Raw genomic sequence first — 27,659 nt, 5'->3', positions numbered from 1 at the left:
TTATAGAACATGAATTCAATTCCGATATTAATATCGGAATTCCGATATTGAGATCTAATATCGGAATCCAATATCGGAATTGAAAACCTTCCGATATTACATGCCCTAATTCTGACTAAGATTTCCATGCAAATATGTGAGAGAGAGGCTGTCAAAGGTGACTGAGTTTCTTCCGCCACTTCTTCTCAGCACCAGCCCATATGTTGTCCCGAAGTGGTGGTAGGGCAAGCTAGATTTGAGTTTGGGACGTGTATGAGTGCCCTGGAAAGGGCCTAATGTACTGAATAAACTATTTGATTTCATTGGATTATGCACCGTTTGCAAAATTACCTGTATTACCTAAAGTATCATTAAAAACTAAACATAATAAAAACTATTTTTTTATGCTGAGTGTGTGCTGAAAGGATGTAAGTCACTAATTTTGTTTTTTGAATGCTCTAAAATTGTCCGTGAAATGTCTAATACAGGGGTTCCCAAAGTGTGCCCTGGTGCGCTGTAAAAATTTCATATTATAGATGTTTTAATTTTTGTTCCTATATACCTAACCTAACTACTATCATCATAGGTGCCTATTTCTTTTGACTGAACCTTTTTCAAACAGCAGGGCGGAATAGGGAGTAGTGACAAAATACTAAATTTGTAACTGGTGCGGGGTAAAAAAGATTGGGAACCCCTGGTCTAATAGATGCATAATGTGCTATTTGTGACTGTATTTATCTACTGCATAGATACTTCTATGTAATATGTTCGTGAAATGCATGATTGTGTTAGGTATTGTCTGTAAAAATCTAGTTTTGCTGTGTATGCATGAGCATTTCTGTGTCCTAGTTTATTATATTTACTTGTATGTCTATTTGGAAATCCTTGGGGGAGACTTTTGTCCAGCAGTGGACTTCATTTGGCTGAAAAAAACAAATGAAATTGTGTTTCTTCTCCCAACCCATCTGGTCAGCATGGGAGTCTAAGATAAATCCTCCATTTGCCTCTGGTACATTTTAATTTTGTCCTGCAGTAGATGGTAAATGATCTGACGATGACATGTACATATTTTAAATAAATTCTATTACAACTGTGGCCTTGAATATTTAGTATTATTATGTAAGAATTGTTATGTGACCATGAAAATAAAAAATAACCTATTCAAGTTATTCAATATATCAAAAATCTAAATGTTATCCAACTGTGTTAGTTTGCTTAATTATTACATTTATAGTATTGCTGATGTTATAAATTCACAGCTGGCGAAAATAACGAAAGAAATCGTCTGTCCTAAACAATTTCAAATAATCAAAAAAGTTGCACATTTTGTGCAACCTTTGCACAAAACGTAAAATTCAATAACCAATAACAGCTAGTAAGTCCCTATTTTGTACGTTTTAGTGCGGTGGGACGATGGTTAAAATAAATTACCCGTAGACCCACTGGCAAAAACTGTTCAGAACGGTGGGACAACGGGTAAAAAAAATTACCCGTGGACCCACCAGGGGGACATGTTGGGGGGACCACGGGTAAAAGCCGAAATAATTTGGCCAATGCTCTATCTGTATGCTTTGTAATGTTCGTATACTATATTAATATACATGTTGTGTGTATTATGAAAGTAATACAAAAACCATTCTGTATATTTCATGTAATCTTTGGAACTACTGGGCTGTTAAAATTATCATTTATAAAGCTACCGGTATCAATTGTTGAATAATTTTTAGTGACCGACCGAATATTCGTTTTCGTTTTCGTTTTCGGCCATTTTCGGCCAAAAAATGGACATTCGGCCATATTTTCGTTTTCGGCCAAAAACCAGCCGAAGCTTCGGCCAAACCGAATACCAGAAATACGTGGATAAGATGGTGACGTTTATCGTTCCAATATCTTTATCCAAGTTCAAAATTGAATACAAATAAAACCAAAGAGTTTTAAGGGGGCGTCCATAAATTACGTGAGGCTTTTAGGGGGGGGAGGGGGTCAACAAAAACCTCACCAAATCTCACGATCTTTATCCAAGTTCAAAATTGAATACAAATAAAACCAAAGAGTTTCAATTAAGTTTAATTGTTTCAAAATAGAGTCTAATGCAGATTTGAAATACACCATTAGTCACTAGTCGGGAGCCTACAGACTTTTCGCAGTTGAGCAATAAGTATTTGAAATGCGACGAACCATGGATCGAGTGCGTCGCGCTTTTCGTACTCATTTCAATATTCAGCGATTGAATGACGGCGCAAGCATCATATCAACAACTTACCTCATCGTGAGTGCAAAAGTTCAAGCAAGAAAGAAGTCGTCCACAGAATTCCTCCAAACCCATCAAACTCAGTAGCGACGCCAAACGGGTGGCCCAAGTTCAAGACGAAATTATGCGGAATTTGCATAAATCAACAAGTCAATTGTATTGTCGAATGATCGATGAATGTCTGATACCACAACTGCAACTGCATCCCGGACAACTACGGAACTCTATTTCAGCAAAAAGGTGTCTCACCACACACGGACAGATCCTCAATGGAGATACTGAGGACTATTTTTTTTTTAAATATTTGATCAGCAAGTACATACTCTAGCCGCCTCGATCACCAGATCACACACCATGCGACTTTTTCTTGTGGGGATATCTCAAGTCAAAAGTTTACAGCAAACAATCCTTAAATAATTCAGGTTCTGTAAGAAAATATCCGCCGTGAAGTTGCAGAAAAATTATTAGCGCAATTTGCTCTCGCATAGTTGCGAATGTAAGGGTCCGGCTGTGAGAGTGCCTAGAGTAAAACGGGCGTCATTTAAACGACATTGCCTATAAAAAATTAAATCCGCATTGTTAGTTAAACTCCAGTTTGCATTAGTAATAAATAATAAAAAATCATTAGATTTATTTGTATTCATTTTTGAAGTTGAAAAATTCCCACTTGACACCCTTATTTCTTCTTCACTTCCCAATATTCCAATACACACCGGAATTAGTAATTTTTAAATTTTAGTTTTTAAGTCATTTTAAGTTAATGTATCTATTATTATAAAATTTATTCTCATGATTAAATAAAATTAAATAACACCGGAAATAACATTCTACTAAGAATTCAAAATAATATCTAAAATTTTTTGTGTTTAATTTCTTTAATCAATCCTTATCAAAATCGACTATCATACTTCAGTATGTTTTTGGTCAAAACATTAACGGTTTTCAAAGTTTTTACATAATTTCATATTGTTTACAAGATAATATTTGATCACAGATTGAAATTTGACATTTGAAGGTCATTTTCGTTTTCGTTTTCGTTTTCGGCCGAAAATGAGACTGCGGCCGAAGCTTCGTTTTCGTTTCCGTTTTCGGCTGAAAATCCATATTCGGTCGGACACTAATAATTTTTCATCCTGAGTTAGTATTATACATGAAATGTCGTTATATTGTTTGCTTCCTTCCTGCGATGGATTATTTTGAGCGATATACCTACTATAATAACGGTAACTGGTCAATTGCAGGGCCAAGGGCAGTGCTCCTGCAATGGATACCAATCCTGATGATGATGATGATTAATAATTTAATATCTATTAAAGTCTGTATTATTTTAATTGTTGTTGTGGAATTCCTTGGGCAGACACCTTTGTCCAGCAGTGGACCTCATTTGGCTGAAACTAATTTTAATAAAAAGAGATATCATTAATTTTTTCTATTCAGTCTGAATAATTGGTTTTAATCAACGAAAAACGGATCCCTTCTTAACTTCTAGAGTAGACTTTTTTTATGAAATTATATTTTTATTTAATGAAAGCAACAATTTCACTTGGTAATTGTTAAATTAAAGTTATTATTTTACTTGTTTTTTTCCACACAAATAAGCAGTGAAAGATTGTTGAGACTTGAGATATTGTAAGTTATCAGTTAGTTTATGAAACTCTAAAATCATCATTGCTTTTCGAGACCTAATCAATCATTATGTATTTCTGCTTCAACCGAATGCTCATTTGAAATTAAAATTACTAGCATAAATATTGATCAAATCTTTAATTCATCAATCATCAACACTCTTTCTACCCAAGTGAAATTAAACTGGTCTTCTAGTATAAATGTAATAAATTGCTACATGTGGGGCGCATCGATGAAACGATGTATTAGTATTAGACGTACTATCGGGGACTCGAACGCCTTGACACCTTAAGGGCCTAAATTGTTTGCACACACACGCTCGATTATGCTACGCCCCCTTCATTCATGTTTCGCGTCTAAGCAGCGTCGGCGCACCACTGTAGATGTTTACCCTTGCAAACCAAGCTCTATGTAAAGCGTTTAGGATTGAGTATTGCTTATTACCCGCATCCGTAGCGCTCGTTTGGCAACGTCGCATTTTAGTCAATTTGAAACCCAATAAAGAATCGCTACAAAATATTATAAGGGGCTTCGTGTAAAATTTGAACTAGCGATTGCCCGCTCGGGTCACAAAATTGGTATCGCACATTCCGAGGTAACTGTGCAATTTCCTGAGAAAAAAGTAGCCCTTTCTATAATTATTGTTGATATTAAGATTAAGAGTGTAAATCTCGTGATATTAGTTTAGCTAGTTAAGGCGAGAAATACAAAATCATATAGTTAGTTACTTACTTTCGAATTTTACTTATTTAATAGGTATTTAATTTATTCGGAACTTATAATTTATAAACAATATTATGTTATTGAATTAATTAGTAAAGAGTTAAGGAATATTTGTGGCTTAAAAAGAATTATTGTAAGATAACTTCATAATAACTTTCTTAAATCCTTGAATGTAAATAAAAAAACCTATAATAGGTTTCTATTTATTTTTAATACATTAGCAACTTTTGTTTTCCGTTTTAAAGAAACACTTATCTAACTACGTTATTACAATTTAATACAAATATTGCACTAGGTAGCAATGATCCAGGTAATTGGTTATCGTAAATATTATAATATTAAGTTAGTTTTATTTCAAATACATTTTTTTATTGCACATTAAGTGTCTTTACACAAGGTCTTAAATCAATAACAATTAAACTTCAAACTAAATAATACTTAAACAGTTAACAATGTTTATTGTAGACAAGTTTGTAAGTAAATATAAGAATTAAGAATTATTTTGAGAGGCATGGTTCAGTAATCGCGCGGAGTTCAATAAAAAGGCAATCAAACAGTCCAATTAATAGCACGGGTCAACACAAAACAAAATCAATCGGTTACTGATCACAAAACTTCACAAAAAAACAAAGGCGAGAATATGTCAACTAAATAAGACGCAATATAAAAATTTCATCCGTTAAAAGCCCTCAAGTTATTTCTGAACTTTAGTTTAGTAAAAGATTCAGAATCTCAAATCGCTTATTTTAAAAATAAAACCATAATTAGAAAACGAATAGAGGTAACTTTGGGAATTTATTCTATCGAGTCAACTTCATCAAATCGTGTTTCCATCCGTTAATAGCCCTAGAAAATATCCTCAACTATGCCCAAAAAAAATCTTAGCCTTTTATTTTACTATTTAGTACCTCAAAAATGAAAAATGAAAACCTCATTTTCGCCATTTTCTCTGTTACCCGGCCTTAACTAAGTTTTGTAATGTATTTACTGAGAGTTAGTAACAATATGTATAGGTACATGTTCTGTTTGCTAAAATAACTCAATTTATTGACTACACAATGATAAATTACCACTTAAAATTACGTAAAATTATAACGAGAAATTCTTGCCGTATGTACGATGTCTCTAGAAAACACCTATGTAATATTTACAGAAAGCATGATGGCGATTTCGTAAAACAAATATTGTACTGTGTACTGTGTAATAAAACATTTTAATTGTTTTTGAACTGTTACCTACTTGTTGCGGTTACAGCACGAATATTAAAAGTGCTACCTAAGGAAAAAATAAAAAACATGCGTATTTTGTTTACCTAATTTGAAATACATAACTTAGGTAACCGGTTCGTACCGCTCTGCGATTATTTTTAATTTGTAAATAAAAACATTCTAGTGCTTATTATGAGTCTTTGTGAAAACAGTATGTACCTAGCTGCCATCTGGTATATTGGCTAAGACTAGCAGCAGACCACAGACTTTTTGTCGGCCGATAGTTGGGTCGGGCTCGGGCTGTTGATCAGTATGGAGATGTATGAAGTGCGCACTTTACATCGGCCGATTCTTCATACAAATTAAAGCCGATAGTGGTCGAGCTGTTAATCAGTGTGGAGATGTATGAATGTGCGCACATTACATCGGCCGATTCTTCATTCAAATTAATATCGGGCCACACTATCGGCCGACTAGAAGTCTGTAGCCTGCGCTTAGGGTAAATGAAAACATTATATACTTACGAGCAAAAGTATGGAATCACACCGTTGTTTGGTTTTCATCTATGTAGGTTTAAATCTATGTATATTATGGTCCAGGCTGGTAAATATTATAAATGCAAAAGTAACTGTCTGTCTTCACGCCTAAACCACTGAACCGAATTTGATGAAATTTGGCATAGTTTGAGTCCCGGGAAAGGACATAGGATAGTTTTTATCCCAGTTTTTGAAACAGGGACACGCGCGATAAAGTTTTTCTGTGACAGACAAAATTCCACGCGGGCGATGTCGCGGGCGTAAAGCTAGTTTTATAATATTACCTTTTAAATGGTACCATTTTTATTTGTTTTATTAGCCATTTAGTTCTTACGAACGCTTGGAACAAATAAATAGGGTGATTACATACTTTTGCTCCCGATTGTAGAGGCTAACTATGAGGCTTCATGAAAACAGTATACCTAGGTAGCGTCTGGTATCTGTGTGTTTGCTAAAAGGTACATCCATCTTGTATCGATCAATACTCAATACCCCACCCTTTCACGATTGGTTATACAAATTGAAATAGTGCGCCGAGTGTGTGGACACTACCTTCAAATACTTCGTCAAAGCGCCTAAGCGAGTAGTAGCTGAGATGACGGTGCAGTTACGCTATGTGCAAACTTGATCGAATCTGTACCTCTAGCACGAAAAAGTTTCGTCTTCGAATCGTTTGCGTATTCGACCCAGCCTTCGAATCCAAGGATGGAGTGTTGGTCATGGATCGGAAAGGAGGACCGACGACCTCATAAAGGTAGCAGGAAGGCTCTGGATGCAGGCCACCACCAACCGGCCATCGTGGAGGTCATTGGGGGAGGCCTATGTTCAGCAGTGGACGTCCTATGGCTGAAATGATGATGATGATGTTTTGTTCATGCTACCATTTCTCATACTAAATTCACTTTACGTCACGTTCACAAGGGCGCTGTTTAAGTTTTAATTCTAAATCTTTTGATGGCGATTCGAACACGCAAACGATTCCACGTCAAAACTTTTTCGCGCTACAGGTACAGATAGTGTGAACACCCATTTTCAGTTCGTTTCGCCTCGCTCGTGTTCGATCAACTTCGCGCATATTGCAACTGCGACGTACCTATTTGCAGGTCTTACCTGTATAGCTAGGTACACTAGACATGGGGTGAGACGGTCATTAAACAAGCACTTGCGCACTAGAGAGATGCACCGGCGCGAATCTAAATACAGTACTGTGATTGGTCGCAATGAATCTGTAAACGGGATGCGTAGATTGATGTCCAGACGGGAGTGATAAATCAAAATTTCGTCTGACCGTGCACGTGATTAATACGCAAGTTTTACTGTCGGTTTTGAGGCATAAAACATTGATTTTTGATATAGAAATTGTTGTCGAAAGTGTTTCTGTGATCTTCGAGTATAGTTTGCTTAAAACGTATTTAATTTCTGTAGAGAAATAGTTGGATGTTTGAACGAAATATTTCGCCGACATTACGAGAGATTTTAAAATGGCCGTGTACATAAATGTGAAAATTTTAAGATATAAAATATCACATTGCATTAGTATTGGTGATACATATTTAAGTGAAAACAAGTGACAGTCGAAAATAAAATATTAAATTAAAATTAAGTTTCTCGTGAGTGCTCGTACCTTTACGATACTAGACCTTTATCAGGCAGTTTTTCGAAGGGGGCACATGGGAATTTAAACGCCATATTTAGTGCCAACCGCCACCCCGGGGAATAAAGGAGCTGACAAAACATTGTATTAAATTTTTAGTTTGAGTAGAAAGAAGTGAAAACAAATGACAATCAAAAATAAATTGAATTAAAAAGAAGTTTCTCGTGATTGCTCGTACCTTTGCGATACTAGACCGTCATCAGACGGGTGTTCGAAGTGGGCATATGGGAATATAAACGCTATATCTAGTGCCAACCACCACCCCGGTGGTAAGCTCGAAGGGGGAAAATGGGAATAAAGGAGCTGATAACTTTTGAAGAAGAGTATTGTGGTGAAGAGAAGATGGCAGCCGTTTGCGTGGTGAAACCGTTTGCTATGTATGGAAATTGATTATTATATTTATTATGCTTTTGGTACTTTAGCTACTGGCTGGGGGGGCCAAGTCCGATTTTTTAGTCAAATCGTTTGATTTAGCTCCTTCAAAGCGATTTCCAGGGGGGGCTGGAAAAACGTTACTTCGACATTACGTTACTCCGACAATACTGAAAATCGACATGACTTTACTTCGACATACACTACTCAGACAAAGGCGTATATCCTTTGTCGGAGTTCAGTTTTAGAGCCCCAGGGGGGACGCCCATGGATGACATGACAATAATTTTGGGGATGAAAAATATCAATTTAACAGTGTAGTTGTTAGTCTGTAGTAGTTCGTTTTTGATAGAAGTCTAGTAGTTCCAAAGATATAGAAATTTGTAACCCGGCTTATAGTATACATTAATTATATGCTTTGCGATGCGTTCTGCGGTCTGCGATCAGTGCAAAATGAACGCAGCCCGCATGTATGAACTGGCTCTAATAATCTTAATTTGCAGACGCGGCGGTAACAGAGGCCCACCGCCAGCTTGGATGAACGGGCCGCCACCCCCGATGCGGTTCCGCGGCCGCGGCTACGGGCCCGGCGGCCCCCCCATGCGGGGCCGGGGCTTCTTCCGCGGCCGCGGCGGGCCCCGCTTCGGGCCGAACAACGGGCCGAACTACGACAACAACTGGGGGCCGATGGGGCCGCCTCCGCCGGGTATGATGGGCGGCCCCCCTCCGTTTGGACCCCCGCCGGGGATGATGCCGCCGGGGGGGCCGATGGGACCGCCTCCCAATATGATGGGGCAGCCGCCTCCGTTTGGCGGTCCGCCCGGCATGCCTCCGCCTAATATGGTAAGTTTTAACTACGTTTTTGTACTCTAGCGTATAACTGAGTCAGATCCTGAGGTACGGGGGAGTGTTTTGTGACGTCAAACGTCAGGGAGACTTCAGATGTCTTGATTGTCTTAAAATCCAAAAGTAATGAAAACTAAAATTGATAAAAAATTTAAATGTTAAGTCACATCTCAAATAAAAAAAATGTATTTATTGCCTTCGAACCATTAGACACTGGTAGGTACAGGTAGTTAGACTTACAATATGAAGTACACCGAAGGCAATTGGACCTGGCTCAGTCTACGAAAATAAAATAACTTGAAAAATTGAAAATTGAGACATTCCACCAGCTCCTACTAAGTGTTTCGATGACTCTTTTATAATGCGAACAGCTAGGGACTGGAATTCGCTGCCTGCTGCTGTCTTTCCCGAAGACTATAATCCGGCGTTTTCAAGGCGAGAGTGAATAGGCACTTACAGGGCAGATATGTACCATCCTAGACTGCATCTCACTTAACACCAGTTGCGATTGCGGTCAAATACCTGCCTTGTTTTGCATAAAAAAAGACAAGCCAGTAAGTGGAAGGTGTCATGGGTTCAATTCCCATCTTAGGCCCAGAACACACGGTGAAACGCAATTGCAACAAAACTGCAACTTCTAGTTACTTTTGAGTTGCATCTAAGTTTCTGCCATAGATTCCGTTGAGAGACCACACACGACGCGACCATTTCCAACCGGTTTCAAACTGGTCGCGTCATGTGTGGTCTCTCTGGGCCTTAGGCAATTAGATTTTTTTCAAGTTATTTAATCTTGATATGTTCGTTCATAGATTGAATTGTGACTTTAACTTACTTTTGTGTCCCACCAGCCCGCACCAGAAATCTGGGTGGAGACCAAGAGCGAAGACGGCAAGTCTTACTACTACCACTCGCGGACGCGCGAGACCACCTGGACGCGGCCGCAAGAGGGGCCCGCGCTGAAGGTCGTCCCGCAGGCAGAGATGGAGGCTATGGTGCAGGCTGGTAAGTGGCACTTACTGTACAAGTGTAGGCTATGTGACACTTAAGACACTACGACGTTAGACCTGGTCCCAAGAGAGCCCCACTCTGTAGAGCAAGAGCGAAGACGGCAAGTCTTACTACTACCACTCGCGGACGCGCGAGACCACCTGGACGCGGCCGCAAGAGGGGCCCGCGCTGAAGGTCGTCCCGCAGGCAGAGATGGAGGCTATGGTGCAGGCTGGTAAGTGGCACTTACTGTACAAGTGTAGGCTATGTGACACTTAAGACACTCACCGTCTAAATAGTATGTGTACAACGAGGCAAGTGACACTTAAGACACTCTACGTCTCAGTGATACCCGTAGAACGAGCTAAGTGACACTCAAGACACTACGTCTCAGTGCTACTAACTGTAGAACGAGCTAAGTGACACTTAAGACACTACGTCTAAGTAATACTTGTACTACGAGCTAAGTGACACTTAAGACACTCTACGTCTAAGTGGTACCCGCAGAACGATCTAAGTGACACTTACGACACTTTACGTCTAAGTGATACCCGTAGAACGAGCTAAGTGACACTTAAGACACTACGTCTAAGTGATAACTGCAAAACGAGCTAAGTGACACTTAAGACACTCTACGTCTAAGTGATACCCGTAGAACGAGCTAAGTGACACTTAAGACACTACGTCTATGTGATACCAGTTAAGTGACACTTAAGACACTACGTCTAAGTGATACCAGCTAAGTGATACTTAAGACACTACGTCTAAGTGATACCAGCTAAGTGACACTTAAGACACTACGTCTCAGTGATACCCGTAGAACGAGCTAAGTGACACTTAAGACACTACGCCTAAGTGATACCAGCTAAGTGACACTTAAGACACTCTACGTCTAAGTGATACCAGTTGAACGAGCTAAGTGACACTTAAGACACTCTACGTCTAAGTGATACTAAAGACACTGCGTCTAAGTGATACCAGCTAAGTGACACTTAAGACACTACGTCTAAGTGATACCCGCAGAACGAGCTAAGTGACACTTAAGACACTACGTCTAAATGATACCTGTAGAACGANCAAGTGTAGGCTATGTGACACTTAGGCTGCTTTACGTCTTAAGTGACACCCGTAGAATGAGCTATGTGACACGACACTCAACTTCTAAGTGTTTCCTCTGCAACGAGCTAAGTGACACTTAAGACACTCTACTTCTAAGTGACTCCCATAGAACGAGCTAAGTGACACTTAAGACACTACGTTTAAGTGACACTTATACAACGAGCTATGTGACACTTAAGACAATACGTCTAATTGGGACTTGTACAACGAGCTAAGTGACACTTAATACACTCTACGTCTAAGTGATACCCGTAGAACGAGTTAAGTGACACTTAAGACACTACGTCTAAGTGATACCTGTAGAATGAGGTAAGTGACACTTAATACACTACGTCTAAGTGATAACTGCAAAACGAGCTAAGTGACACTTAAGACACTCTACGTCTCAGTGATACCCGTAGAACGAGCTAAGTGACACTTAAGACACTACGACGTTAGACCTCATCTCTAGAGAGCCCCACTCTGTTAGAGTGCAGGCTGGTGAGTGGAACTACACCTTAGGACTAGCTAAGTGATAAAGAGCAGCGTGAGACGTCCACCCAGACGTGAACCGACGACATCATAAAGGTAGCAGGAAGGCGCTGGACGCAGGCCGCTACCAAGCATTGGGGGAGGCCTATGTTCAGCAGTGGACGTCCTATGGCTGAGATGATGATGATGAAGTGATACTTAAGACACTCTACGTTTAAGCGAAGCCTGTACCTGTTCAATGGGCTATGTTACACTTACGTCACTGCGTCGAGTAGATAGTGTGTGTAGATAGCCTTTACCTCAAGAGAGCTCCACTATGGTAAGTGATACTGAATTGTAACTATAGAATGAGCTATGTGACACTTATGCCACTTTACGTCGTTCGAAACCATCTGGATTGGGCCTCGAGAGGCCACACTCGCTTGTGTCCAGGTAATTGTGCATTGACGTTAGCATGAGCTAAATGTCACTTGGCATTTCTATGTCGCGTGAGGCAATGTAGACACTCACAAAAATATTTGATCTTTCTAAATTTTGACGTTTACAAAAAAGACCTAAAACACCTCAAGTTTTTTCCCCAGTAGCCCTAGGATTTTATAGCGGCATTTTATCGATTTAGCGAGATAAGCCTATGGGCTTATTTTATCATCTAAAATCATCGATAAGTTTTTATCAAAACGCGTATCCTAGCCCGGCCGGCAGGTGAACTCAATAGGAACCTAATAATATCTTTGCCCCCAGGTCAAATCCCCGGCGCGCAGATGAACCCCAACCAGATGGCCAACACCAACATGAACATGATGCCGAATGGCGTCATGAACACCAATTTTATGAATCAGCCGCCCCCGTGGATCAAGGAGCAAGGTGAGCTTGACATAATATTAAACTTGATCTTAGGCCCGGTTTCCACCAAGACAGAGCGTAGCGGGGCGAAGAATTGTTTTGAATAACCAATCATATCTGTGAACCAATCAGATTCGTGAATAATGAAATCTGGGTGGTTATTTTACTCCGCTCTGCCAAAAAAAAAAAAAACAAAAATGTCTCCTTACCTTGGTGGAAACCAGGCCTTATCCTTGCAATTCCGGTAGAGTTGAATCATATCAAGTTGAAGCTATTCTTCTAGTAGTTAGAAGCTAGTTAGTAGAATAGGGCCACCATCATTCTTCCCGTGGATGAAGAGTCTGTTAGTGCCGATAGTTTGGTTGGTTTTCTGATATTTATTAATAATTATTATTGACGGGATTGCTACCATGTACCTTAAATGAAGATGAATATCCAAGGTAGATTAATAAATAAATGAATATAGCATTACCATGAACACAGCGTCGAGCATCATTGGCAAAAATACAATGTATTTAACTGCCTAAATAATAATAAAAACACAGAATGTACTTTTTTAAGTTGCCTGAAGACACTGAGAGGTAAATAAGTGGTTAATATTATTCATGATAATTCATAATAATTATTAATCATGTATTTCCTCCGCCATTTTTTTGCAGTTTGGCACCTCACGTCACACATTATTTTACCGAAGTCAGCCCTATAGCTTCGGCGCAGTGCCGTTCACTGACGTTTGTCAACAAAATGGTGCTCGACTCTTGAGACAGGCTAAATTACACCATATTGTTAACGACATTGAGCATACATTTTTTTAAATACCTTCGCGAAGAAAATCTTCTGTACGTAGTACATTATTATTCTGTGGTCAGTGACCGAGAGAAATAAGGATGAAGTTTTTTATTCCTTTATTTCATTGTGTTTTCCCTTGCAGTGGACGCGGCTCTAGCGGCTAAGGAGAAGGAAGCGGCCAGCAGCGTTCTCGCCGCCGAAGCGGACGAAATGCCTCCTGGGGAGGCGGCGCCCGGTACTATGCCGCCCGGTAAGTTGGCTAACGGGATTATTCCCACCTCTCGTTCCCACCGCTGCAACTCCTGTGTAGCCAGGATCTACAGCTTGACCGCCAATAACCCAACCAGTGAAGGTCAAGTTTGTCCCGGGGGAAAGTTAAACTGCCATTGGACCCGCAACGAAATTAATCAGGAGAACATAGGAGTTCGAAGTTAAGGTTCGACTTCCTTCCATTGCAAAACGGATGACAGGTGACAAACAAAGGTTTAATAACCTTTAAGAAAAGATATGCATCATGGACAATAAATATCAATTAAGGGGGCCTATCTTATGAGCAATTAGCTACCTGCCAATAATATTTTTCACAAAATCGGTGTACCGTGTGACCTGTCTGTAAATGTGTCTGTCAGGAGTAGCAATCGGAATCTAAAATGCACGTGCAAAATCAATCTGAAGTTCCGAACTTTCGGATAGGGAATGGAATCTTCGTAACAATCGTCACTAGTTTTGCCCGTAGCTTCTCTTGCGTAAATTCTAGAAAACTTAGATAGAAAGACACGGGTCTTAACGCGACATGTAGTTTGCTTGTGACCACGGCTGCAGCATCGCAGCCGAAACGTCGAGCCGTGAGTACATAATGTAACTCATTAATAAACGTCGCGTTAANAAAAACTTTATCGCGCGCATCCCTGTTTCAAAAACCGGGATAAAAACTATCCTATGTTCTTTCCCGAGACTCAAACTATCTCTATGCCAAATTTCATCAAAATCGGTTGCGAGGTTTAAGCGGGAAAGCGTAACAGACAGACAGACAGACAGACAGACAGACAGACAGAGTTACTTTCGCATTTATAATATTAGTTGGGATATTAGTTGGGATAAACACGCGACATTGGACAAAGTTATACGTGCTCGGCGACCAGACTATACTGCAAATTACATTTTGAAGAGCACAGATATCCGCAACCGTAACCGAAACTTTCGGATATCCGATACTTTTAAATTCAATCCTTGACATCGTCTATATGTTTTTACTTATTCTCTCTCTCCTCCCGCAGGCAGTATGGTGAACTACGCAGCCATGGCAAGCCAGCAGGCCATGGGACAGCCACCCATGGCGGGTCCACCGGCCATGGCAGGACAACCGCCCATGGGACAACCGCCCATGGGAGCGCAAGCTATGCCGGGACAGCAGTACGGCCAGCCCGGCTACCCCGGCTGGCCTGGCTGGGGCGCGTGGCCCCCGCCGCTCGGGCCCCCCGGGTCGTTGGCCCCCGTTGCTCAGACTGCCCCTGGTGAGTGTCCCACGTCTAGTAGTGTCCCCAGGCTAAGACTGGTAGTGTCCCACGCGCACTAACTTCCCAAAGATCCTGCAGGCATCATGGTAGCTTCGGTTTTCTTGCGCTGCTTCTCAGTACTTCCTTCCTTGACATGCCCTTACGAGCATGTCAAAATAAATGCTGAGCAGGCACTATTTTCTGTTCGATTTGTTATTTTTTATAATTTGTGCTTAGTGTGATCAATAAAGTCAATTCTATTCTATTCTTTTATTCTACTTCAGCACAGTGGTACAGTTTAAAATAGGATGTGTAAAATCTCTTCTTAACACTCTAGATGCCACGCGCCTCACCGGTGAACCTCGAACAATAACATTTCTATCGCTTCTAGTGTCGTAATGTCTCGGCAGTCAACGGCTTGAAAGCCAAGTTGCAAAGTATCATGACTTATAATCGTCGTCTCAGCCAAATGACGTCCACTGCTGGACAAAGGCCTCCCCCAAGGTTTTCCACAATGAACGGTCCTGCGCTGCCCGCATCCAGGCTCTTCCCGCGACCTTTACCAGATCGTCGGTCCACCTAGTAGGAGGCCTGCCCACGCTACGTCTTCCAGCCCGTGGTCGCCACTCGAGAACTTTCCTGCCCCAACGGCCATCGTCTCTACGAGCTATGTGCCCCGCCCACTGCCACTTGATTTTAGCAATTCTGCGAGCTATGTCGGTTGCTTTGGTTCTCCTGCGGATCTCCACGTTTCTGATTCGATCACGCAGGGAAACTCCGAGCATAGCCCGCTCCATCGCCCTTTGACTTATAATACTGACTCATATTTCCTGTGTAGGCGCGGCAACACAACTGCCGGCGGGCGGCGGGCTGCCGCCGCAGCTGGGCGTGCCGCCGGAACTAACTGGCGAGGCGCCGCCGCACATGCCGCCGCCGCATAAGGAGGAAGTGGTGAGTTACTTTGTACAGCCTTAGGCGGGTTTTAGGCTTGATTTCCGCCTACGCTGACGTCGGTCGCGTACATCGGTCGAGCGTAATCGTGCGCGCCGCTGACGTCGGTCACCGATGTCAGCGGCGCTCACGATTACACACTAGTTCTATGTAATCATCTGCCGCTGGCGACGGCGTTGCAGTGCGGTGCTTCATAGAACATTGTGTTTATTCGTACGCTCGACCGATGTACGCGACCGACGTCAGCGTAGGAGGAAATCAAGCCAAAAAGGAAATCAAGCCTTAGAATCGCGCTGACCGCTCGCTGATCGTCGGCGCTGACAGATCAATATGTATGTAATTGAAGGGACCGTTTCTGAGTGACGCTGATCTCTCGGCGCCGACGCTTCATACATTTCGGCTGTCAGCGTTGACGGTCAGCGTGCGTCAGCGTGACTTTAAAACCAGCCTTAAGCTTCAACCATACCAACAGCATTAATGAAGCCCCGCTTTCCACTAATGCGGAGCGGAGCAGAGAAATCTTTTGAATAACCAATTAGACTTCATTATTTACACATCTCTCCGCTCCGCTTCGGTGGAAATGGATCGTGCGGAGAAGAGAGAAGTGTCGCGTGGACTCCATTTTTCTATAGAATTTGACAGCGGCGGAGCAGAACTGAGCTTTGCAGAGCGGAGACGAGAAGTGAAAATAATTAAATTTGATTCACACACTTCTCTACTTCGCTTTGCTTTGTTGGAAACCGGGCCTTACTCTACAGTAGCGCTAAGTCTAGACGACACATTAGACAATATTTTTTTCGCAAATCTTTATTGCAGTCCAATGAATACTTAATGGCGGCTTGTGCACGCAGATTTTTTCGCCTTGTGTACTACTCGCGACTCGTGCGATTTTCCGAGCCTCCATAAAGTTTGCATCGGACTGTACTACGGAAATAAGCCACCGTGTTTAGATTTACGTGCTGTTGTCTGTATCAGAGTAAATACAAATTAGTAGGTTATCTACGTATACGTAATAAGTATTGGCGCGCTCATATACAAACCGCGCTCGGTGCGTTTCTATGAAGATAACCTACTCATTTGTTTTTACTCTGTCTGTACTATGTCAATAAAGCCTTGATAATAAATACACACATTACTATTCCAATCCCTGACTATTATAACTATTCTCCCACAGGTAATCCCCACAATCCCCCCGGAACTCATAGCCTTAGCCGGGGAATGGACGACGCACCGCGCGCCGGACGGTCGTCCTTACTACTTCAACAGCGACAAGCAGGAGAGCGTTTGGGAGAAGCCGCAGTGTATGAAGGATCTGGAAGGTAATAAATAAGACTATTAGCAGGATAGCACAATACTAGACATAACTTTTGACCCACACGTAAGTGTAACTCAATACTAGAAATAACTTTCAACCCTAACGAAAGTGTAGCTCAACACTAGAAATCACTTTCGACCTACCCGTAAATTTAGCTGAAACCCCAGAAAAAACTAGCTCAACACTAGAAATAACTTTCGACCCACACGTAAGTGTAACTCAACACAAGAAATAACTTTCAACCCACACGTAAGTGTAACTCAACACTAGAAAGAACTTTCGACCCATACGGAAGTGTAACTTAACACTAGATATAACTTTTGATCCATACGTAAGTGAAGCTAAACATTAGAAAGAAATGACTTTCGACCCACGTAAGTGAAGCTCAACACGAAATAATTTTCGGGCCACACGTAAGTGTAGCTCAACTTTATAAATAACTTTCGACCCACACGTAAGTGTAACTCAACACTAGAAATAACTGTTTGACCCACACGAGAATATAGCAACACAAAAATCTGAAATAAGGCTCGATACAATAATTTTGTTCCTATTTTTTAATTATTTTTGGGTTTGAATTAAACGACTTCTTGTATGGATACAACTGGGGGAAGTGACGACATGCGAAGACAGGATAAAATGGCACTAATTTGGGAAGGTTTATGTCCAACAGTGTACTACATATAGGTTGATAAAGAAGTGTTTCTCTTTTAAAATACTTTAAACAGTAGTCGCCCTGTACCTTTTACGTAATAAAATGAACTATAACAATTTTGTTTTAGAACTTCAAACCAAGATCGCATTGGCCAAGGGTGAGAGACCTCCAAGGAAGAATAAGTTTGACCTCAACATCGATGAAAGTACACTAGAAGGTGAGTTTACTATTATGATTCACTATGATTCGGAAGCCGTGTGGTGACGGCAGAGTAGAATACATTTGTCACCAACCCCTACTCTTCCCGCGGGTGTCGTAAGTAAGAGGCGACTGAGGGACTACACATCAAACAGAACGGGCAGCAGCGCTCTCTGAAAAACATCAATCTTTTAAACTGCGATCTCCAACCCGCCTGCCAAGCGTGGGGATTATGGCAAAACCCTTCACTATAGTGGAGGACGCTCATAGTCCAGCAGTGGACTGTTGATGATGATGATGATGATGATGATTCGGAAAACGGAGCGTGGGACGTCCTACAAGGTGGACGGATGACCTCATAAAGGTAGCAGGAAGGCGCTGGATGCAGGCCGCTACCAACCGTTCGTTCGTTTCAGCCGAAAGACGTCCACTGCTGGACAAAGGCAAGGATTTCCACAAAGACCGGTCCTACGTAGTGATGTACAAGACTCGAGGCGTCGAGTCCTATTTTTGAAGCCTCGAGGCGGAATGGCAAGACTCAGTGAGCTCGGTTAGGCTCGGTGCCCCGAGCTCTCTGGGCCATGCCTGAGGCTTTAAAAGAGCTCGAGCCTTCTAAAGAGCTCGTACCTTCAGAAGAGCTCAAACCTTCAAAAAAACTCAAACCTTCGAAAAAAATAAAAAAACATCACTTACATTGATTTTTATTATAATTTAAGATTCTTAAAATGTACTTATATTTTATTTTGAAAATGAAAATGAAAAAAGGTTCGAGCTCTGCGAAAGAGTCCAAGCTTCATACAAATGAGGCGAGCTCCGAAAAAGGCTCGAACTCTAAAAAAGACTTCCGAGTCGTCGAGCTTCATACAGACGAGGCGAGCCCTGTAAACGACTGAGCTCTCGGCAAAAGGACTTGGAAGCCTCGAGCCTTGTACATCACTAGTCCTGCGCCGCTCGCATACAGGCACCTCCCGCGACCTTCACCAGATCGTCGGTCCACCTAGTGGGAGGCCTGTCTACGCTACGTCTTCCTACGCTACCAACCGTGCGATGTAGAAATCATTGGGGGAGGCCCATGTTCAGCAGTGGACGTCCTGTGGCTGAAATGATGATGATTATGCAACCCCACTCTTCCCGTGGATGTCGTAAGAGGCGACTAACGCCCGTATTCACAAACGATACTTGCTTAAGTGAAGCAGGAAATCGAACGCACAGCGTTGAATAGAGCTCTGTGGTTCACCTTGTGCGTCCACACGCACTGTGAGACCTCATAGTAATGTTTGTGAATACGGGCGTAACGGACAAACATGCGAACATCAGGCCTCCCCAACCCGTCTGGCCAGCGTGGGGAGTGTAGGACGAATCCTCCATTTGTCTCTGGTTAATTAGAGGGTCAGGCTCCTGCACTGGAGACTCAATGAACTGATGATGATGATTACTAGAGTGTTGTCGTTTAGACAAGCAATGCTGAGCGAATATAGTAGTAGTGCAGTGGCTTGATAAGCTGCCTTAACGGGAGTATTCCCACCTCTCGTTCCCACCACTGCAACTCCTGTGTAGCCAGGATCTACAGCTTGGCCGCCATAACCAACCAGTGAAGGTCAAGTTTGTCCCGGGGGAAAGTTAAACTGTCATTGGACTTGCAACTAAATTAATCAAAAGAAAATAGCAGGAGTTCGAAATTAAGGTTCCTTAAGCGCATGTTTCTGGGCTCGATTCCTGGCTGAGTGTTATTCTTTTTTATTTTTGCTGTGCTAGGGAATTATTTTGTACTAGCGGCCGTCCGCGACTTGTACGCGTGGATCCTGTTTTACCCCCTTAGGGGTGGAGTTTCGTTAAATCCTTTCTTAACGGATGCCTACGTCATAACATCTACCTGCATGACAAGTTTCAGCCCGATCCGTCCAGTGGTTTGGGCTGTGCGCTGATAGATTACTATGTCAGTCAGTCATCTTTGAGTTATGTATATTTAGATTGTGCAACCATTTCTCATCACCTCATAATCTGCAATCATGCAAAGCGAAGTGATTACAATAATGATGATTGTAAAAACAGTCCACAGAAAGTGGCATTGGACAGATCGTCGTTGTCGTTCTAACACTGCCTGAAGACTGCAGACTTTTAGTCGGCCGAAAGTTAAGCCAGCTGCTAATTTGTATGAGGCTTATAGCTCGTAGAGCTGATGGCCGCTGGGGCAGGAAAGTTATTGAGTGACGACCACGAGCCGGAAGACGTAGCGTGAGCTCCCACTAGGTGGACCGACGATCTGGTGAAGGTCGCGGATGGTGCCTGGATGTGAGCGGCGCAGGACCGGTCTTCGTGAAACTCCTTGGGGGAGGCCTTTGTCCAGCAGTGGTCGTCTTTCGGCTAAACAAACGAACGAACGAATTGGCCGATATTAAATCTGTGTAATGTGCGTACTAATGAGGGTTTTCGCTAATGAAAAATCCGCCAGATGGCAATACGTAGACGCGAGGTCAAAATGCTGCATGATTGGTTATTTTTGACATGACATTGACAGATATGTCAAAATCCACCAATCACGCAGCAGTCAGACCCCACATGCACGTCCCGCCATCTAGCGGATCTTTCATTCGCGAAAACCATCATTAAAAGCCGGAATAAATTATCGGCCGACAAAAAGGTTGTAGTCTTCCGAGTGTCTTATACAATCGAACCGACAATGCCAGCCTGTTTGTGTTGCAACCCTACAAGAAAAGCATCGCCATCTCTTCAAACTCCCAACTAACCCTAACAAGCGCTAAGCGAAAGTAACAACCCTTCTAACTCACCACAACTAGCGATTCCGCCGCCAGTGATCGACGTGGATGCCCACGACGAAGCGGTGGCCGAAGCGGAGCGGAAAGCGGCAGCGGAGCGCGAGCGAGCGGAGAAGGAGAAAGCGGAGAGGGAGCAAGCGGAGCGCGAGCGAGCGGAGAAGGAGAAAGCGGAGAAAGAAAAAGCGGAGAAAGAGAAAGCTGATAAAGAAAAAGCGAAGCAAGATAAGAGTCGGCCGATATCCAGTACGCCTATCTCCGGCACGCCTTGGTAAGTGTTTGTATACTTATTAGTGTGAATCGTTTGGAAGCATTTCAATCGAAAGGTTAAGCTTTTTGAATTAACATTAACATCATCATGCTAACAGTTTTGCTGGACATAGGTTTTGACGGCGTCAAATTCATTCGTGACGCTCAGTGACCAAAAAGTTCACAACACGTCTTTATTACAATGAGGGTTTTCGCGATTGAAATTCCGCCAGATGGCAATACGTAGACGCGAGGTCCAAATGCTGCGTGATTGGTGGATTTTGACACATCTGTCAATGTCACGTCAAAAATAACCAATCATGCAGCATTTGGACCTCGCGTCTACGTATTGCCATCTGGCGGATTTTTCATTCGCGAAAGGAATAATACTAATAATTTATTTGCCATAAATAGGTGGTTACAGAATAGTTAATAGGAATGCTCTGCCAGCAGGGTCCCACCTAGTTGTAGGGGGAACATACACAACATATTACAGTCGGAAAATCTTTGCGGTAGGTACCTCGGATTGTAGTTTAGTTGGACAGTGGTCATTTGACGGCCACTTGAATCGTCTCACCCCTAAGTTTTTGGCTACCGCCGGCGCACTAAGCCGGTTGATGCCTAATCTCGGAGGCCCGGCCGCACTGAGTCGCTGACTATACTTTTGCGTCGCGCGTTGGTCCTATATGGGGCTCGAGTATGGCACAGTGCTGTGTAGTCGTGGAGCATCCTACTGTTGAAAAAAGCGCAACGCATGATATTTATTTATTTATTTATTTATTTATATGGCATACCAACAACATATATATTATACTCTTATGATTAACATTTATGAACATAACATTTCTGATATATATGTCACTTAAGGGTAAGCACAACATTCAGACGGAGATTTAAAACTAATACAAAAGCGACTCGCTAAACCAAAAAAAAAAAACTAATAATAACAAGAAAAAAAGCGTGCCCTACATCGCAGAACTTAAGTGCTTATGCAATTTATCTTTATCAATATATGATATCACTGAGGCACAGGCTGAGGTAATTCGTGGATACCGCATAGTATCCTCAGTCCGTCTATTCCCGGTTGTGGACACTGACTATGTCCCTACTGAGGATAAATGGGAAAAAAATTATTGTCATTAGTGGCGACGTACCTAACAATCCTACTTCCTATCCTACTAATATTATAACTATAACTAATATTATAAATGCGAAAGTTTGGATGTCTGGATGTTTGTTACTCTTTCACTCAAAAACTACTGAACGGGTTTTGTTGAAACTTTACAGTATTATTGCTTATAATCCAGATTAACATATAGGCTATAATTTATGACAAATAAATTTCAATAAATAAATAAGACGTGTCTAAAAAGCGCAATCTATCGTCATTGGTTAAAATNACGCTAAAGTGGAAATTTACAAAACCTGTGTGGACTTATCTTGATAGAATTCTAAAATGCTAAACTAATCGCAATATTTTCTCAATTAACTATTTAGACGACGAAATTGCCTAACTATTTATGCCTATAACATATTTGTAGTATTACTGGTTAATGATTGTAACGAGTTGAAAAAGTACTGTTTTTGCGCCAAACGGCGTAAACGCTCTTAAGTCGAAATGGAACGCGAAAGTTTAAAATTTTAAATTCGAGACAACATTGACTAATTTAATGTTCTCTCTCTCTCTCCCGCAGGCAGTATGGTGAACTACGCAGCCATGGCAAGCCAGCAGGCCATGGGACAGCCACCCATGGCAGGCCCACCGGCCATGGCAGGACAACCGCCCATGGGACAACCGCCCATGGGGGCGCAAGCTATGCCGGGACAGCAGTACGGCCAGCCCGGCTACCCCGGCTGGCCTGGATGGGGCGCCTGGCCCCCGCCGCTCGGGCCCCCCGGGTCGTTGGCCCCCGCCGCTCAGACCGCCCCTGGTGAGTATCACACACCAACAGAGACAATCATGTCTTCAGGCAACATGGCGAGCAGTGGTCCACGTCCACTAGCTCTCCATAAGTTTTCAAAGTGGAATATAAGTATTCCAAGATTTCTAGCTTCCAGCAGATGCCCCAGCAGTTATAGGAGCAGCTGTTTGATACTAAAATTATGCGGTAATCTACAGTCAGCCGGTGCTCCGGGGTGAAACTCTCACAGACGCAATTTTTTCAAGTCTCAGGAGGGTAGACAAATAGAACTCACTTTATTGTACACCACAAAGACAAGAAAAAGAAAGGAATATACAAAAGATACGGCACAATTTAGTCGGCATTATCATTTTAAGGCGATCTCTTTCAGACAACCTAGAGAACAGTTGTTTATAGGTATGAAGGGAAGCTATAGTCTGGTCTGCGAGCACGTACAATTTTGTCCAATGAATTGTTCCATTGGACAAAATTCTACGTGCTCACGGACCGGGCTTTAGTGAACTGATATATTGACAGTGCCATATGTTACAAGTAGCTGGGCCAGAATGGTTACGTACAGCAAAGGACAGAAACAAATGGAAATCCTTAGAGGAGGCCTTTGTCGAAAGACAAGCTGTTAAGAGGAGAGATAAGCCGAATGCCGAAAATACTATTTTAGTTTAAATGAATTTTTTCTTACCTCTAGTTATAATTTGTAATATTATGTATAGTGAAATAAGTTAAAAAAATTAACAGCAATAAAGGCTTATTTTATTTTATTTATTTTTATTTATTATGTTACAGGCGCGGCAACGCAATTGCCGGCGGGCGGCGGTCTGCCGCCGCAGCTGGGCGTGCCGCCGGAATTAACCGGCGAGGCGCCGCCGCACATGCCGCCGCCGCATAAGGAGGAAGTGGTGAGTGACTTGTACTAATTTAGGTCGTATTTCAAGGAAGTATACGAGAGGTATTGTATTTGCGCACACCCTTGAAGCCACGATAACCGAACGGTGATGGGGTCGGACTGGCCGACTCGTGATCCGGGGAACGCGGGTTCGGTCCTCGCCGCCGCTCGACTATTGTGGTGAGCTCAAGATACAAGCATATTATTTAGCTTAATACGAGGGACTAACGGGAGTATTAGTAATTAGTGTAATAACAAATTACTAATATATTTAAAAAAAAAACTTAAGAACCCTTAATCATCCCTTTTTGTTTTAATATAACTTGATCAATATCTCGGACAATATTGTATTGACAATCGATGCAATTTAAAGATTATGCATTAGGGTGTGTTGACAAGTCAGCTTCTATCCGGTCCTACGTCGGACCAGTACTGGCCTTAGTATCGAGCTGGATTGAACAGAAACCGGCTTCTCAACACACGCCCTTACTATTCCATTCCCTCCACAGGTGATCCCTACAATCCCCCCGGAACTAATAGCCTTAGCCGGGGAATGGACGACGCACCGCGCGCCGGACGGCCGTCCCTACTACTTCAACAGCGACAAGCAAGAGAGTGTGTGGGAGAAGCCGCAGTGCATGAAGGATCTGGAAGGTAAGGCCATTCCCACCTCTCGTTCCCACCGCTGCAACTCCTGTGTAGCCAGGATCTACAGCTTGAAACGGGACGATTCCCACTTCTCGTAAATGGGACTATTCTCACCTATCGTAAACGGGACTATTCCCACCTCTCGTAAACGGGACTATTCCCACATCTCGTAAACTGGACTATTTCCTTTCCATCGCTGTAAATCCTGCGTAGCCAGGATCTTCAGCTTGAAACGGGACTATTACCACCTCTCGTAAACGGGACTATTCCCTCTAATCGTAAACTGGACTATTGCCACCTCTCGTAAACGGGACTATTCCCACTCGTCGTAAACGGGACCATTACCACTTCTAGCAAACGAGTATTCCCACCTCTGTGTAGCCAGGATCTACAGCTCGACCGCCAATAAAAACCCTTAATACTTTAACAGTAATAAAGACTATAAACTTATATGATTATGACTATTCCCACTTCTCGTAAACGGGACTATTACCACCTCTCGTAAACGGTACTATTCCCACCGCAACTCCTGTGTAGCCAGGATCTGCAGCTTGACCGCCAAAACCCAAACAGTGAAGGTCAAGTTTTCCCAGAAAATTAAACTGTCATTGGACCCGTAAAATTAATCAGAAGAACATAGGAGTTCGAAGTTAAGATTCGATTTCCCTCCAGTGTAAACCGGATGACAGGTGACATAACAAAGGTTGAGTAACCTGTGACATCTGGAAGGTAACTGGCAGAGAATGCCCAATAGCATTAAGTTCGCCCTATGTACTAACTAGCTTTCCGCCCGCGGCTTCGCCCGCGTGGAATTTTGTCTGTCACAGAAAAACTTTAACACGCGCGTTCCCGTTTCAAAAACCGGGATAAAAACTATCCTATGTCCTTTCCCGGGACTCGAACTATCTCTATGCCAAAGGATAGTGCCAGGGTCTGGACCAAGTGCTGCCCAGAATCAACCCATAATGCATTTTGTTCCTCAGACCAATACTAATGTGTAAACCGAAGCGCACTGCAATCTATCCCTGGAGTTAAGAGAAAAAAAGAGTTTTGTTTTGAAATATTTTCATACAAAATATCATCGATGTATACGTACTACGCATAAGATTTCGTGATTTTGGCATTAAATAACACTCGCTATGTTGAACTTAACCATACTGCATCCGTACACGTTACTTTAGTGCGACTTAGACATTCTTTATAAGCCATCTAGCGCTGTTGCAATAGTTTGGTTACTTGACAGAAATCATTATTTCCAAAATGAATCAAGAAGTTTTAGTTCTCTATCCTTGCGAAAAATCAATTTATTGGTGTATTACAATCGATTATTGAAGTTATTGTAAGCTAAAACTTCTTGCTCTATTTTGGAAATAATTAATTTCGGTCAACTAACCAATCTACTGCAACAGCGTTTGATCGCTTATAAATAATGTCGAAGTCGTACTAAAGTAAGGTGTACGGATGCAGTATGGTTAAGTTCAACATAGCGAGTGTTATTTAATGCCAAAATCGCGAAATCTTATGCGTAGTAGGTAAACATCGATGATATTTTGTATGTAAATAATTCCAAACAAAACTCTTTTTTTCTCTTAACTCCAGGGATAGATTGCAGTGCGCTCCGGTTTACAAATTAGTATTGGCCTGAGGAACAAAATGCACTATAGTTTCATTCTGGGCAGCACTTGGTCCAACTTCCATACATGGATTGGCACTGTCCTTTCACCAAAATCGCTTCAGTGGTTTAGGTGTGAAAACGTGACAGAGACAGAGTTACTTTCGCATTTATAATATTAGTCTAGATTTTGTGGCATTAAAGTAAATATGCACTGAAATTAATTAAAATAATATTGTTTTAGAACTTCAAACCAAGATCGCCTTGGCCAAGGGTGAGAGACCTCCAAGGAAGAATAAGTTTGACCTCAACATCGATGAAAGTACACTAGAAGGTGAGTTTACTATTATAATTCACTATGATTCGGAAGCCGTGTGATGACGGCAGAGTAGAATACATTTGTCACCAACCCCTACTCTTCCCGCGGGTGTCGTGAGAGGCGACTTAGGGACTACACCAGTGGTTCCCGAATGGTGGTCCGCGGAACCCTGGGGTTCCGTGGAAAGGCCGCAAGGGTTCCGTAAAAAATATTATCCCGCGTTTCGTGACCGACGTTGTTCGCTCGCACCGACTTGTTTACGCACAAGGGAGGGGCAGGGCGTGCGGGCGGAGTAGTACGGGGGTTCCGCTAGGAAAAGTATAATCAATTAGGGTTCCTTGGCAAAAAAAAATTGGGAAACCCTGGACTACACATCAAACAGAGAACGGGCAGAAGCGCTCTCTGAAAAACATCAATCTTTCAAACTGCGATCTCCAACCCGCCTGCCAAGCGTCGGGATTATGGCAAAACCCTTCATTATAGTGGAGGACGCTCATAGTCCAGCAGTGGACTGTTGATGATGATGATGATGATGATTCGGAAAACGGAGCGTGGGACGTCCCACAAGGTGGACCGATGACCTCATAAAGGTAGCAGCAAGGCGCTGGATGCAGGCCGCTACCAACCGTTCGTTCGTTTCAGCCGAAAGACGTCCACTGCTGGACAAAGGCCTCCCCAAGGATTTCCACAAAGACCGCTCGCATCCAGGCACCTCCCGCGACCTTCACCAGACCGTCGGTCCACCTAGTGGGAGGCCTGCCTACGCTACTAACCGTGCGATGTGGAAGTCATTGGGGGAGGCCTATGTTCAGCAGTGGACGTCCTGTAGCTGAAATGATGATGATTCTGGAAGAATGCAAACCCACTCTTCCCGGATGTCGTAAGAGGCGACTAACGGCCCGTATTCACAAACGATACTTGCTTAAGTGAAGCAGCAAATCGAACGCACAGCGTTGAATAGAGCTCTGTGGTGGGTTCGTGTGTCTTGTGTGTCCACGCGCACTGTGAGACCTCATAGTAATGTTTCTGAATACGGATGTAAGGGACAAACATGCGAACATCAGGCCTCCCCAACCCGTCTGGCCAGCGTGGGGAGTGTAGGACAAATCCTCCATTTGCCTCTGGTCAATTAGAGGGTCAGGCTCCTGCACTGGAGACTCAATGAACTGATGATGATGATTACTAGATGTGTTGTCAATGCTGAGCGAATATAGTAGCGCAGTGGCTTGATAA

At 42.6% G+C, this 27,659-nt stretch overlaps 2 protein-coding genes across 3 annotated transcripts in view; both read left to right on the top strand.

Annotated features, from left to right (window-relative positions):
- The window catches only part of LOC114353306 (transcription elongation regulator 1-like), a 74,396-nt gene that overhangs the window by 3,462 nt on the left and 43,275 nt on the right, over window positions 1–27,659 (top strand). The window contains exons 2-14 of the mRNA XM_028305244.1: window positions 8,853–9,192; window positions 10,044–10,230; window positions 12,514–12,636; window positions 13,547–13,654; window positions 14,682–14,918; window positions 15,739–15,851; window positions 17,026–17,170; window positions 17,949–18,038; window positions 20,818–21,039; window positions 22,737–22,973; window positions 23,748–23,860; window positions 24,357–24,501; window positions 26,352–26,441. Coding sequence (XP_028161045.1) covers window positions 8,853–9,192; window positions 10,044–10,230; window positions 12,514–12,636; window positions 13,547–13,654; window positions 14,682–14,918; window positions 15,739–15,851; window positions 17,026–17,170; window positions 17,949–18,038; window positions 20,818–21,039; window positions 22,737–22,973; window positions 23,748–23,860; window positions 24,357–24,501; window positions 26,352–26,441 — 2,150 coding nt within the window. The remainder of the gene's footprint in view (window positions 1–8,852; window positions 9,193–10,043; window positions 10,231–12,513; window positions 12,637–13,546; window positions 13,655–14,681; window positions 14,919–15,738; window positions 15,852–17,025; window positions 17,171–17,948; window positions 18,039–20,817; window positions 21,040–22,736; window positions 22,974–23,747; window positions 23,861–24,356; window positions 24,502–26,351; window positions 26,442–27,659) is intronic.
- LOC114353281 (transcription elongation regulator 1-like) lies at window positions 10,237–21,148 on the top strand. Of its 2 annotated transcripts, none has more exons than XM_028305199.1 (8): window positions 10,237–10,417; window positions 12,514–12,636; window positions 13,547–13,654; window positions 14,682–14,918; window positions 15,739–15,851; window positions 17,026–17,170; window positions 17,949–18,038; window positions 20,833–21,148. In XM_028305199.1, the coding sequence occupies exons 1-8, from the start codon at window positions 10,396–10,398 to the stop codon at window positions 21,066–21,068; spliced, it is 1,074 nt and encodes a 357-aa protein (XP_028161000.1). In that variant the 5' UTR covers window positions 10,237–10,395; the 3' UTR covers window positions 21,069–21,148. The 2 variants fall into 2 exon arrangements, with proteins under 2 accessions (XP_028161000.1, XP_028160999.1); XM_028305198.1 differs by having other exon boundaries at window positions 20,818–21,148.

Source organism: Ostrinia furnacalis, unplaced genomic scaffold (assembly GCF_004193835.3).
Source record: "Ostrinia furnacalis isolate ACB-3 unplaced genomic scaffold, ASM419383v2 OfSCF1649, whole genome shotgun sequence".
Classification (NCBI taxonomy): domain Eukaryota; kingdom Metazoa; phylum Arthropoda; class Insecta; order Lepidoptera; family Crambidae; genus Ostrinia; species Ostrinia furnacalis.
Note: the sequence above shows the minus strand (reverse complement) of the source record. Positions and strands in the feature narration are given on the sequence as shown.

Bases quoted from the DNA above. Each gene is read 5' to 3' on its own strand.
- LOC114353281 (XM_028305198.1), top strand. From the start codon at position 10,396: ATGGAGGCTATGGTGCAGGCTG. The intron at 14,919-15,738 runs GTGAGTGTCCCA...TTTCCTGTGTAG, and splicing joins CGTTGCTCAGACTGCCCCTG to GCGCGGCAACACAACTGCCG. The intron at 15,852-17,025 runs GTGAGTTACTTT...ATTCTCCCACAG, and splicing joins CGCCGCATAAGGAGGAAGTG to GTAATCCCCACAATCCCCCC.